The sequence below is a fragment of the Strix uralensis genome, chromosome Z (assembly GCF_047716275.1).
Source record: "Strix uralensis isolate ZFMK-TIS-50842 chromosome Z, bStrUra1, whole genome shotgun sequence".
Lineage (NCBI taxonomy): Eukaryota > Metazoa > Chordata > Aves > Strigiformes > Strigidae > Strix > Strix uralensis.
In genome coordinates, this window is record NC_134012.1 from 99,880,484 (window position 1) to 99,892,740 (window position 12,257).

General features: G+C 44.2%; 1 protein-coding gene across 1 annotated transcript in view; it reads right to left on the reverse strand.

Moving 5' to 3' along the window:
- Positions 1-12,257, reverse strand: part of MYO5B (myosin VB) — a 166,715-nt gene that overhangs the window by 47,861 nt on the left and 106,597 nt on the right. Inside the window, exons 18-21 of the mRNA XM_074855854.1 lie at positions 9,424-9,535; positions 8,012-8,223; positions 5,235-5,391; positions 2,733-2,972 (exon numbers count right to left, since the gene is read on the reverse strand). Coding sequence (XP_074711955.1) covers positions 2,733-2,972; positions 5,235-5,391; positions 8,012-8,223; positions 9,424-9,535 — 721 coding nt within the window. The remainder of the gene's footprint in view (positions 1-2,732; positions 2,973-5,234; positions 5,392-8,011; positions 8,224-9,423; positions 9,536-12,257) is intronic.

The window sequence follows — 12,257 nt, forward strand, 5'->3', positions numbered from 1 at the left end:
GAGAACATTTACTGTGTTGTACCAAAATGGCTGGTCCCCACTGCAGTCGTTCACCAGACCACGTTAAACTTGAACGTGATTTATTTTAAATCATTATCCAGCCCAGCAGAGCTGTGACAATCCTGCTTTCCACTCTGGTTCTACGAACCAATCTAGAGTTTATTTTGCTACCAGTGGCAGAGACAACAACTTCATCACTACTGTTACCCAAACTACTTTTATTTACAATAAATGCTCACAGAGATACTGTCGCTTGCAGAGACAGCGTAGAGAGCTTACTGTGATTCTAAATACTGGCTGCATGAACACATAACACCAAATTAGGTAACAGCCTTAAAAATGTCTCAGGCAGCTACAACATACACGTTTAAAGAAACTCGCTTAACTGGAAAGAAAAATAAAATTAAAAAAAGAAAGTGGTCCAATGTGGATAGATAAAAGTGGTCCAGTGCAGATATTTCGCAGAAAAACAGATTTAAACCTTTCTTGTGTGTGCAAAAAATCCCTCACCTGACTTAGAAACTGAATTAAATAGGCCCAGTTACGGATGTGAGCTGAGGCTGACATACAATAATAGGTTTTAAAGTTTTCAAAGAAAGATCATCTCTTCCTCAGGGGCACATGGAGAACTGCATCTCTCTATTCATGCATGAGCTAAAGTGGCAGAAATAGAAACATTTTCTTCCACAGTCAGAAAATGATACAACTGCAGCTCTCCAGGTTGCCTGCAATTTATTTTTTTTTTCTTAAAAGTTAATTGGCATTTTGAAAGGTCATGTTTATAGATTAGCAAGGATTGAAATCAAGATACTTCAGGGAAGCTATGATGCAACAAACTGACTGCTGCCAGAAAAAAATCCAGCACACTGAAAAGAAAGTCCACTGGAATGGTGCTCATTAGCATCCCAGAGAAACCTGTCAGTCCTGAAACAATGGTCAAAATTAGATCACTGGACAGATTACCACCAGTAATACAGAGCAGCAATTCCTTCCTGCCAAAGTTACACAGAAACCATCACAGTAACTCCTTCAAAACCGTCTGCCCAGAGACCAGGGGAGATCAAGACAAGCTCCAGTTCATTATTTCTGCCTACTTAAAAGCTCTCCATGGCTCCTTCCCTAAAGCAGACATTTCTGCTGCTTTCATAACCCACGACAGGAAAGCCCACATTAACCAAAGATTGTTTTTGCTTTATTGTTCCACCCCCGTACTTTTTCTAGCAGTAAATGGCAAGGAATTGGGAGGAAGAAAAAAAATAATACCACTGCTCCACCACCAAGTCCAGCAGCTCAGCAGACCTACAGGAGTTAAGCCCAAATACATAGACCTGAAGTGATTCTTACTAATTAATTCCACCAAATACCCCCCAGATGAAGGGTCATCTCAAACAGGTTTCTGATATATAAATATATAGAAAACCTTACGCCTAAGATTTTCCGTTCCTAAGCTATGGTTTGCCTGCAAAATCTAAGTATGCAAAAGCAGGCATTTTAAAACCAGACATGGTGGTTTAAAAGTCAGGCTCTACTGCGGTGTGTGCTTTGCAGCCAGTTAATACAGCAAGGGAAGCAGCCAGCAGTAAGGCAAATCCCTGGGTGCCCTGAGTCTGCAGTATCGGAGCCAACGCAGAGACATTTCTCATCTTCCTCATGGCAAGGACCTCTCGTGTCATACAGAGGTGGGAGAGATTTAAGGCAGCGAGGAAACCGCCTGGGATGTATTAGCATTCCTGACAACATCTGAAACACAATGATAAACTGAAATTCCTGATACTACAAATAAGGAGGTATCCTGACTTACAGACAAGGTTTCTGCTGCCTGTAAAAGGGCATTTTAAGGATATCGGTGGATATTAATTTCTCCATTAATGTTGGTGGATAGAACTGGGACCTACTCAGCAATTCTTATACTCCTCCCTGAAGGCCTTGTACAGCACTAGGAAGCAACACAGATGGTATTTATCAGTGTAACTTGCACACTCATGTTGGTAGGTGGGAAAATCCTCCTCCCGCATGTGTAATCAAACAACTATTCTGCAGCTCATTAATGACAAGAGTCATTTGATGAAAACCTCTCTGTGATCAGGTTGTCACAGTGAGACCTTCAAGCCATCCACACAGGTATCCATCACTTAGACTGCAGCATCTCACCCATCATCATGGCTCTTGCTTCTGAAGAGTTGTTATATCCAGTAACACAATCATGCTCAAACTACTTGGCAATGTGAATATTTACCCAATTTAGCGTTTACCTTCCAGGTGAAGTGAAAACACATACAGTTCAGTACAACAAACTGTGGCAGACACTCTGCATCCTCAGTGCTTGCAAAGCAGAAAGTGTAATGGAACAATCCAGTCCAAAGCCTGTTTGACACAGGGATCTCACATGGAGATAGTTTGGGTTTTCAAGCAACACCTTTCAAAACTGCCATTTTATCTTCCTCCTCTAAGTCCTTCTGGGCAGTTCTCACAACAATTACAATGCAGTTCTTGCAGCTTACTGAACAAGCTCTTCAGACAACAAGGTGGAGACCCAAGACCCAAGTGCATCTGTAAGTCTGTGGCGGTGTCCCACCCCTACAAGGGTCTGGCCAGCAGTACCAGAAGGCTGCCACCACCATGATATCCTTCCCAGACGTCACAGGAAGATAAAATCCTTCCTAGGAAGGACAACAGAAGAAAGGCAAACCAGAACCAGGACCACACTTGTCCCAGCACAGCTCAGGACGTACCTGCTCATCAATCTTCCTTTGAAGCTGGACCACCTTGTTCTCCATGCCAATGTTGAGCTTCTTCAGGTGCTGAGCTGAGCGGGCCTCGATCTTCAGTGCCTTCAGTTCCTGCCTGGCCTTCATGCGCCGGTAGTAGCACTGCAGGACGATGGTGGCACCCCTGATCCGGCGGAAATGAGTGCGGGCCAGCCAGCCACGGGTGTACTTCTGGAGGATGGTGGCTTTGTGCTCCACGAGGATCTACAAAACATGGGCAGAAATGGGACAATCAAGGGAGAAAAGTCACCTGTAAAGGTAGCAGCAGTCCTGGTTTGCCTGCAACATGGCACTCCACACTTTCTACTCTGCCTTCAGAAGGGCTTCTCCTCCAAGCAGGAGTGTCCTGCTAGGAGCAGGGGGCGATGGCTGGAGATAGAGGCTGCATCCTCTTTCATAGACAGGAAGGGGTACTTCAATCCCTGCTCCTGGGGCGTTTTTCCAGTCACTGCACTCAACTGATGCAGGCAGAACACTTCCAGTCCTCTCTTAGGAGCCACACTTCTCTCTAAAAAGAGTCAAGACCTGCTTGGACAGTGAAATGAGGGGATATGATCCTGGCTAGTGAGTAGAGGACTCGATGGGGACACAGGACATCTGGACTCAAGTGAGACTTCATGGATCACCTCAGAATAGTACTTAGAGCCACAGGATCCACAGATAGCAGAATAAATAGCCATCAGCAGACACACCAACACTTAGCAATAAACTTATGGTCCCTTCAGCATCAGATATAACTCACACTGGAACAGGTTTGTAGATCTTTTCCTGTGTTTCACCCTTGCATTATGATACTGTAGATAAATGTTGTCCAGGTGGGATTTCTCGTCATGTGGATAACCTTCAAATAAAACCCTGGAGTTCTTTCACCACAGTCTGCAGCCAGTTCTCTTGCATGATTCGATTTCTAGAAACTTACATCTAGTTTTGTGAAACTTCTGGCACTTTTGCATTGAATTTCTTGCGAAAACTGTACAGCAATCTTTTCCATAGGTGGCAGTTCATTCCTTCCTCTAAAACTGAAGGCTGACATATTAGCGATACAACCAGTATGTTGTTAATAAACTTCTTATGTTGATCTATGCTGCAGTATTTTGACGAAATAAATAGCAGGAGGATTTAAAGATTACAAGACACTTTGCTGTTCTTAGTTTGGGGTAAGTTGATTCAGAAAAGGTACCATATCAGCTTCTCTTACAAACCTGTTTCACCCTAAGGCTTTCTTTGCACTTGCAAATTTTAATTCAGACTAAAGGGACTGTGTGAACTTAGGATGCAGCAGGAGTTACTCTGAAATGAGCTTTGTATGCCTCCAGCCTTGGCACTCTTACAGATGGAGAAAGCTGGGGGTGCCCAGAGAGCTAGAAGAAACCCTACTGCATTGCCTTGGAGATCTATTCCAGCCTTACAGCAAAGTCTTGGTGGGCACTGGGCATGCCCTGACCCCATGGAGCATCACTTGCAGCCCTGCATCTGTTGCTGAGAATGCACTTGAACAGACATTTATATCCAACACCTATATCCAGGTGCTCCAGAGATTAAGGATGTTCAGATTTGAGAGGCCTGACCTTCAGCCAACTTCTACACATTGTTAAGATTTTGGGTCACCTTGAATCTCAGAGAGTTTGAATGCTGGACCAGCTGCCTCCCCTGTAGAGGCTTCTGATTTAAAAAATAGATGATGAAAAACAAGTGGCAGCAAAATTTCTGATCACCAGCATCCAGCTGCTCTGTTTTGGAGGACATCCCTAATCTCTCTGGAGGGTCACCAGGTGTCCAGGTAACCTCTGTCATCAGCAGGAGCAGCCTCTCCTCTCCTGACTCATCGTGCCTCTGACTTCTTCAAGCATCCCCGTGACCACAATTAGGTGTAAATTTAGGTGGCTACCAAAGTAAGGCTGGGTCTGAGGAGTGGATAGAAGATTCCCCAAAGCTGTTCTCGGTTTCCTGACACTGTATCACTTGCTGTCATCAAACCTTTACTTCCTTGCTTTCAACTCCTGGTTTAACACAGAAAGCTAATGGAGAGAACTAATTAAAGAGGGATTTATATCAGTACACGACTTGATGCCTTCCATGACAGACCCTACTGGTCTTCCTACCACACTAGAAACAGTACCTGCAGCACAGCTCAGACACAAATTCAGTTTGCCAGGGAGTTTTTTGCAGAGTGTGAGTTAGATCAAATGACATTTCCAGATTTCCTCAATGCCTTCCGGCATCCGAATGATTAACTTCATTTAGCTGCTCTGCTGAGGTGCTGCTGCCAAAATCATTTTTGCTTGCACAGCTTTAAATGGCAATGCTCACCATCACCGTGTGCTCTCCAGAAACGCCAGAGGCTGTCAGCTTTGTAAAACATCAAAACGGCCACAACAAATACATCACCGTGCTATGCCAGCGGAGGTAAACATAAAGGCTCTTCCTACTTTTTTTCTAATGCAAAGGAAGTCTGTGGAGTCATACCTTGCGATAAATCCTCCTGACAAACATGCCCCGAGCAAAAGCCTGAATGGTGATGGTTGCGTTGCGGACCCTCTGGAAAGCTCGGAGGATCCGCAGCATTCGGTACTGCTTCTGGAAGATGATGGCAGCTCTCGTCCTCCTCAGGTGCTCAGCAAGCCTGCAAAGCACAGGGAAAAGATTAGCAGTAAAACTAAACTCCCCTTCTTTCTGTTGTAGTAAGTTTTAAACTGGACAGAGAGAATAACCTTTTGTCCAAAAGTAGCTTGACAGTATTCAAGAAAGACAATCCCAGCAGTAGGACTGAGATAAGAACAGCAGATAGCATGTCTCCATTAGAATAATGGGAACACACATGCTCTCAGACAGCATCCATGGCACCCAGGAGCACTGGAACCAGACATCAACACACCTCATCTTTCGTAAACAGCATTAAAAACAAGTATTTCCCAGCTTTTCCCTTGGTTTGAACACTCTGCTGTACGTACTCAAGCTAATCAACGTCCAGGTTGGCTCCATCACTTCCCTAACTACAAAAAGAAAGTGTTGCATGGGTTATCTACCGGCTCAGTGAAAACGGTGGCAAATTGATTTGACATTCAAGCCAGTGTGCACTGGTTTGGCAACACTCATGAGCAGAGCCCCAAGCAATTCACAGAGAGTAAATAATGAGGGACGTGGTCAATTCTGTGCCATGTTGCTCCCATTCGCCAACTGAATTCACGTTCAATTTGCTGTTACACAGGTTAAAAAATGCCCATAAAACCTCAATTTAATTTGATAATTAGCTTGTTTTGATGAATTTATGATTCATTTATTGCTCTCAGCATGAAGAATTATATAGATATTCAATTCTCTTCTTCATTTTGTGAAAAGCATATCAAAACTAAAAGAGCCGTATCGGATTGGCTTACATATTCTCTTCATCAAGGACGATGGTTTCTTATTAGGACCCACTGAACCAGAGCTTACTAAAGAGGACAAGGGATAGCCTGTTTCCAAAAGATAAAGCAATTATTCAGATGACCTCCATCCCTATGAAACCAGCACAAAGAGATGAACTGAAAAGTCATGTTGAAGAAACACTGCAGCAGGTGGTTTCAGAGCACCTGCTTCCTTCCAGTCTCCTATTTAGCTCATACCCCCTTCACTTTGACATCACCAGGGACTCCTCCTCCCCTCCTTAGAGGGATGGCCAGCTGATGCAAAGTCAAATATAGAGTCCAAGTCTGTAGGTGGGCACAGAGAGCCCACCAGAGAGGCTCAAGTTAATGACTGACTCTCTGTTTTTCTTAACCTTCCTCTTATTGCTTAGGTCTCATTTGCCTCATCTTCAAGTGAGCTGTAAGACCACTGAGAGGGATCTGCAGCCACAAGCCTAGAGAAATACACTTCTGAGGACAAGAAAAATCTCTGCTCAGTTTTAAATAAAAGTCACCAAACTGCCCAGCTTTGCTTATTTGAGACCTTCTCATCCCTGGTTTCTCCATGATGCCAATCCCTTTCACAAGCACAAATACCACAAGTTCAGTTAGCACCTCCAATGTTCTTCCAAAATACAGTATGATTTAGAGGAAATCCCCGAAAGGAACGTGGAAGTTCTTCACCTTTAGTTGCTTCAATAATTGATAGAAATTGACGCTCATCCAGCAATCAGGAGTGAAGAAAGGACTGTGCAGGAGCCTCGCAGCACGCAGGCGGCATCTCACGTTGCCCAAGTGCAAGCAGAGTTAATTGGGCTGCAGATTATGTTGCAGCACTTCTGATGGGCAGAAGCTAACTCACAGCCAGGGAAAACATTGCTGCTGGAAACCAAACAACATAGCTAACACACCACAGCTTCTCTAAGCAGAAAACAAGAAGGGAAACAAAGCTGAAAGGACCCAAATCTACTCCTTGTTTCTACCTGCGAAGTGCCTGAAGCCAGCTGGGCTAGATGCAGGAGAAAGGCAGCGCTTGACGTGAATAAGGAGCACATGATGAAAGATGACTTGTGTGTTGGGATGCTATAACACTGATTTACTGCTCCTTCACACCCACCCCACATCTCCTACCAGCAGACTGCTCTCCAGTGCAGCATTATCTACCAAAACACCAGCAAGCCACTGACACGAGGAAGCTTGAGGTTCCTGCACACAGAGAGTTAAACACTGAGCTCTATTATTCTGTACTGTCAATAGCCCCAGTGCTTGTGATTTGGAGTGACTTTTCTCATTACAAAGGACACAGCAAATCAATTCTGAGAGCTCCCTTTGGATATCAAGGAGGCACAAACCTGGTTCCTGCAGAAGAGGAGCGCATACCAACTAGCAAAGTTGTCACTAGCTGATCCAAATGCCCTTTGCCAGAGGTAGTCCCAGAAAAATATTAGTTCTGTGAAACACTTTCACCTAAATATCTCTGAGTACTTTAGTCATCTGATTACAGCCTAGCTGCCTATGCTATAGACCAGAAATTAAATCAATATAGGTATGAAATCAAATTGAGACAAAGAGTTTTGTTCTCTTGACCCCGAATAAAGCTGGAGAGTGGGGCCAGGAATGAGTCCTGACTTTAGCACAGAAACTTTCACCATATTGGTACCTACGTGCACAATATGGGTCTTGCCTTTCAGCCCTGTGAAAACAACACACCATGTAGAGCATTTTCAATGTTTCTCATACAAAACTCCCAAGTTTAAGGTCTACAAGATGGAACAGATTGAGAATACAAGTGTCCAGAAGTGGTTTTCCACTTGACCTCCCAGCTAGCCCTTCCTCGGAGGGCTTCCTAGCACCCACCTCCGCGCCAGGTACCCACGCGTGTAGCGCTGGATGATGATTGCAGCTTGTCTCAGCCTTTTGTACTTGACCCTCTGTAGCCAGCCCCGCACCGTCTTCTGAATCATGATCGTGGCAGCTCTCAACTTAGCTGCTCGCACTTTCTCCAGATATGCCACCTGGCCTGAACGGAAAAAGATCTTGGTACGTCCAACCTGGAACTTGTCTGGATCCTTTTCAAAAGCATAAAGGAAACTAAATTTAATTAAAGGCAAACAATTTAATTTTGTTTCAGTCTATGTTGCACAGTAAATACAGATTAAAAAACCCCACTTTGAATCAAATTTATCAGCTCAACTCGCATCTCTTCTTAACTGGGTGATAAAGATATTACTCACCCCAAAGTACTTGGGCTTCTCTATACCCATTGAAGAATGCAGCACTAGGATTCAGTCTTAAGTTCTATACATTTACCTAAATTTTTAATGTTTTTTGAGTTTTGTGAGGGGTTTTTTGTGGTTTGTTTTTGTTTTTTTTTTTTTTTTTTTAATGTTAAATAGAGCAATGCAATGCCAGAGGACTTAAAGAAAAGACTTCTTTCTCAAAAGGATTAAGGTTTACATCTGCAAAGTCATACATGCACTGAAAATGGCCCTGTAGCTAATGGAAACACTTGGTGCACAAGGAGAACAGCTTCTGCAGAGAGGAACCCGATTAAGTAAATTCCTCAAAATTCCATGACAAAACCAGAGATCAAAAATTAAAATGTGCCTAAGGTGCTGTGGACATTCTGGGCTGCTCAACAGCAAAGCAACAGGAAGAAACCTTTGTGTGCGCTCTTGTGATTTAAAAATAATACACGAGTACTAAGGTTTTGGTGAGGAGAGGTGGCAAAGACTTCTTATTTGCTTAAGGGAAAAAAGTCCCAATCTACAGGATGCTTCTGCTACATATTGGTGGCTATTAAAAGTCACCCACACACAAGATAGGGCATTTATTGCACTTTTCTCTTACTCATTTGTGCAAAGAGGCTTTTAATGATTGGCTGCGGTTCATGATGTTGTCCAAAGCTGGACCTCTAAAATATGCTCCAGCTATGGCTAGCTGAAACCAGAAGGAGGGATTAGGGGGACAAATTTTCTAAAGGTGGCCAGTTGTTCATGTACAGCCGGTGATAGCAAACTCTGGACTTTGCCAGCACTGAAATGGTATGTCCAGCTTGACTGCAATCAAGAGATCCCATGTCACGTTTGCTCTCGCTATCTCCTTGTGAGCCTATCTCATTCTGGAAGAAGCCCCAGGCTGCCTAGGCTGCAGAAGCACCTGCACAAGCAGCAGGTGAAGTAGGAGCAGGAAAATCAATTCAGGTTATATCAAAGCCACAAGCTTCCATGCTGTAAAAAATCAATGCCAAAGATCTGATCCCAGCTCACCTTAATGAGGTCTTCCAACAGGGTCTGACAGATCTGCTTCTTGTCGTTCTTAGAGAGGTCTCTCTTTTTCATAAGAACACGATACCTATTGAAAAAGTCGTGGTAGGACCATCTGAAAACAAAGCATACACAGGATTAGCCTGCTGGGCATTATTTCCTTAAAATAAAGTGTTACAGACAAGTCAAAATATGAAACCTGTATACTGAGAGATGTCCTTGTTTGAGTGAATGGTGGGTGTTTTGGTAGCAAGGAAGGGGGCTACAGCAGTGGCCCCTGTGAGAAGCTTCTGGAAGCTCCCCCAGCTCCAAGGCAGACCCACCTCTGGCCAAGGCCAATTAGTGATGGTGGTGAGCCTCTGCGATAACGTATGTAAAAAGGGGAACCTGGGAGGAGTTGTGGGAGTTGTGAGGAGGGGTTCCAAGGACAAACACAAAATCTTTGGACTCTGAGAAGACAAAGCAGCCACCTGGAATATGCCTCACTGTCACTAGCAGTGAAGTTTCCAAACACGCAACACTAATTGAAGGAATTAGAGCACTGTATCTTCCTGCTAGGAAATATCATCTCCTGCCACAGCTGTTAGATGTAGGGACTGAAGGCTGGATCCTGAAATTGGTTCAGCATCTGCCGAGTTTCAGCCTTCTCCAAATTAACACAGTGAGTTATGGACCCCTCAAAACCTGAGTTTTTAATTGAAATACTAGGCATTTCCAACAACGTTAAGTACAGCCATCATTATTTAAAAAAAAATATGCATAACAAACGTCAAAGGAAGATGGGAGAGAACTGCAGAGATTTTGATTTCTGCCCTCACTCAACAAAACCATCTGTGAGCCTGATACCCACTCACATGGGTGTTCTGTCAGACAAGATGACCATACACTGTATGAAGAGCAGCCATGCAGAAACATCTTCTTCTCCGCCCAGCAGCCCCACGCATGCCTTTATTTTTGTGTTATTACACCCAATTCTTCCTATTTTTCCACTTCCAGAGATTAAGAGAGGAGGGGGGGAAAAGGCAGAATAAATTGCAAAGGGCCAGAGCGATGCTTGTGACGGGGCCTTACACCCGGCCCGTTTGCAGTGGTGGGGCTGGGTGAGACGTCACACCACCTCCAGGAGCACTTCCCATGTTCAAGACTGCTGTCTCTATGAAATACTTCATCTCTAATAAAACTTCTTGAAGGCTGGGATATTTGGTAAGATAAGCATATCAGAAATACAGTACATATTTCAAAATACGTGACCAACAGTTTCATATCAATCCAGAAAATGCAACAGTGGAGGAAAGCCAGTTTGATTAAAAGCAATACTCTAAAAGAGCATAGTAGATGAAAATATTTACAATGAGAATGGAGGAAGAAAAAGCAAAAGAAAAAAATGACTGCTAAGGATTGGGAAGTGCCACGCAATTCCTACAAGGACACATTTCATCCAGGACACTTTTTGTAAAGTTTTTGTAAAGTTTTTGGCAAAAATGGGAAAGGCATTGCACCTGAAGCAAAAAGGTAAGATTGGAGGCTCCTGGAGACAGAAGCAAGAAGAAAATTGTGATGAGATCCCATGCTCAGATGGCTCCAAGTAGTTCTGGATCAGCCAGATTTAGTGATGATTTCATCCCTGTCTGCATGGGATAGCCCTGGGGCTAGACAGTCAAGGCTACCCACCCTCAAATGACCAAAAGTATTGGATCATCACTAAAAAAGAATGCGATATCTGCTATGGGGAGCTCTCTCTGCTGTGAGGTACTGCAAAACTGAACACAAAGATTAGGCAAGACTCTGGGCTCGTGTCACACAGGGCTGAAGCATAAACTTGCTTACTCCTTGCTTGCTAAATGTCTTCATTTTATAACCACATTTCCCATTCCGTACCCGCACCTTAATCCTTCTGCTTTGTGCAAATAAAACCCGTTTTCATTGTAAGCACCCCTGAGGTTTTACGCAGCTCCAAATCAAACCCAATCAGAGAAGCAGAGCACGGAGTGCCCAAGGCACGCAGCCAAGCGCACGATGCTGGAGACCTCCTGCCTAACTCAGGTATTACTCAAGCCAGGGAGAAAAGAGGAGGGAGTATTCCCATTAACCTGCCAGAGTCAGTTTAGGGGCTGATATTATTAACTGCTGCTATTTGGAGGAAGAAATCACCCTGCAGGTGCCACCCAGGCTCCTCCAGCAAAGAGCAGATGGTGAAGAGGCAACATGCGTAACTGAGGGCACGGGTCCAAGCTGGGCAGAAAGCACCAATATCCATCATCTTCCTGCACTGAGACAGAGGTGCAGATCCCACAGCTGCTTTCAAACAAGAGTCAGATACCTGCAGAAGTTCCTTAAAAATAGATCATAAGTCACTACATAGAGGGTCTCTCTTCAGAGGCTGGTGTTCTCATTTCACAAGGTGGTAAAAACTCGTTGTCCACTTGTTTCCATTTGAGTCGATCTTTAATATAAATAACATAACCCACTTTTTAGGAGTAAGTCTCACATGAGACATTGAAAGCGGCAGGGAATACGCTCACTGATTGCTGTCGGGGTGTTTTGCTGGGCTGGTAGAATCTGTAGTCCCCTACCCACATCTCTCAGAGGTTCACAGCCAAACGCCGCACCTCCATGGCACAACACCACTTCACCCTTGCTGCAGCGAGGCCGCTCTCACCATCCTCGCTGATTTATCAGGAGATGACAGCCCTGAGATTACACTGCTTGCATTATTGTCCACAGAATACGAAGACAAAAGCTCTGCCATGCCAGGGCTCAGCTAGTCCATCGCAAGTTTCACCAGAATATTTGCACTCCCAGTTCACAAGCAAAAGAAAGCTGCAGGGGTTCATAGG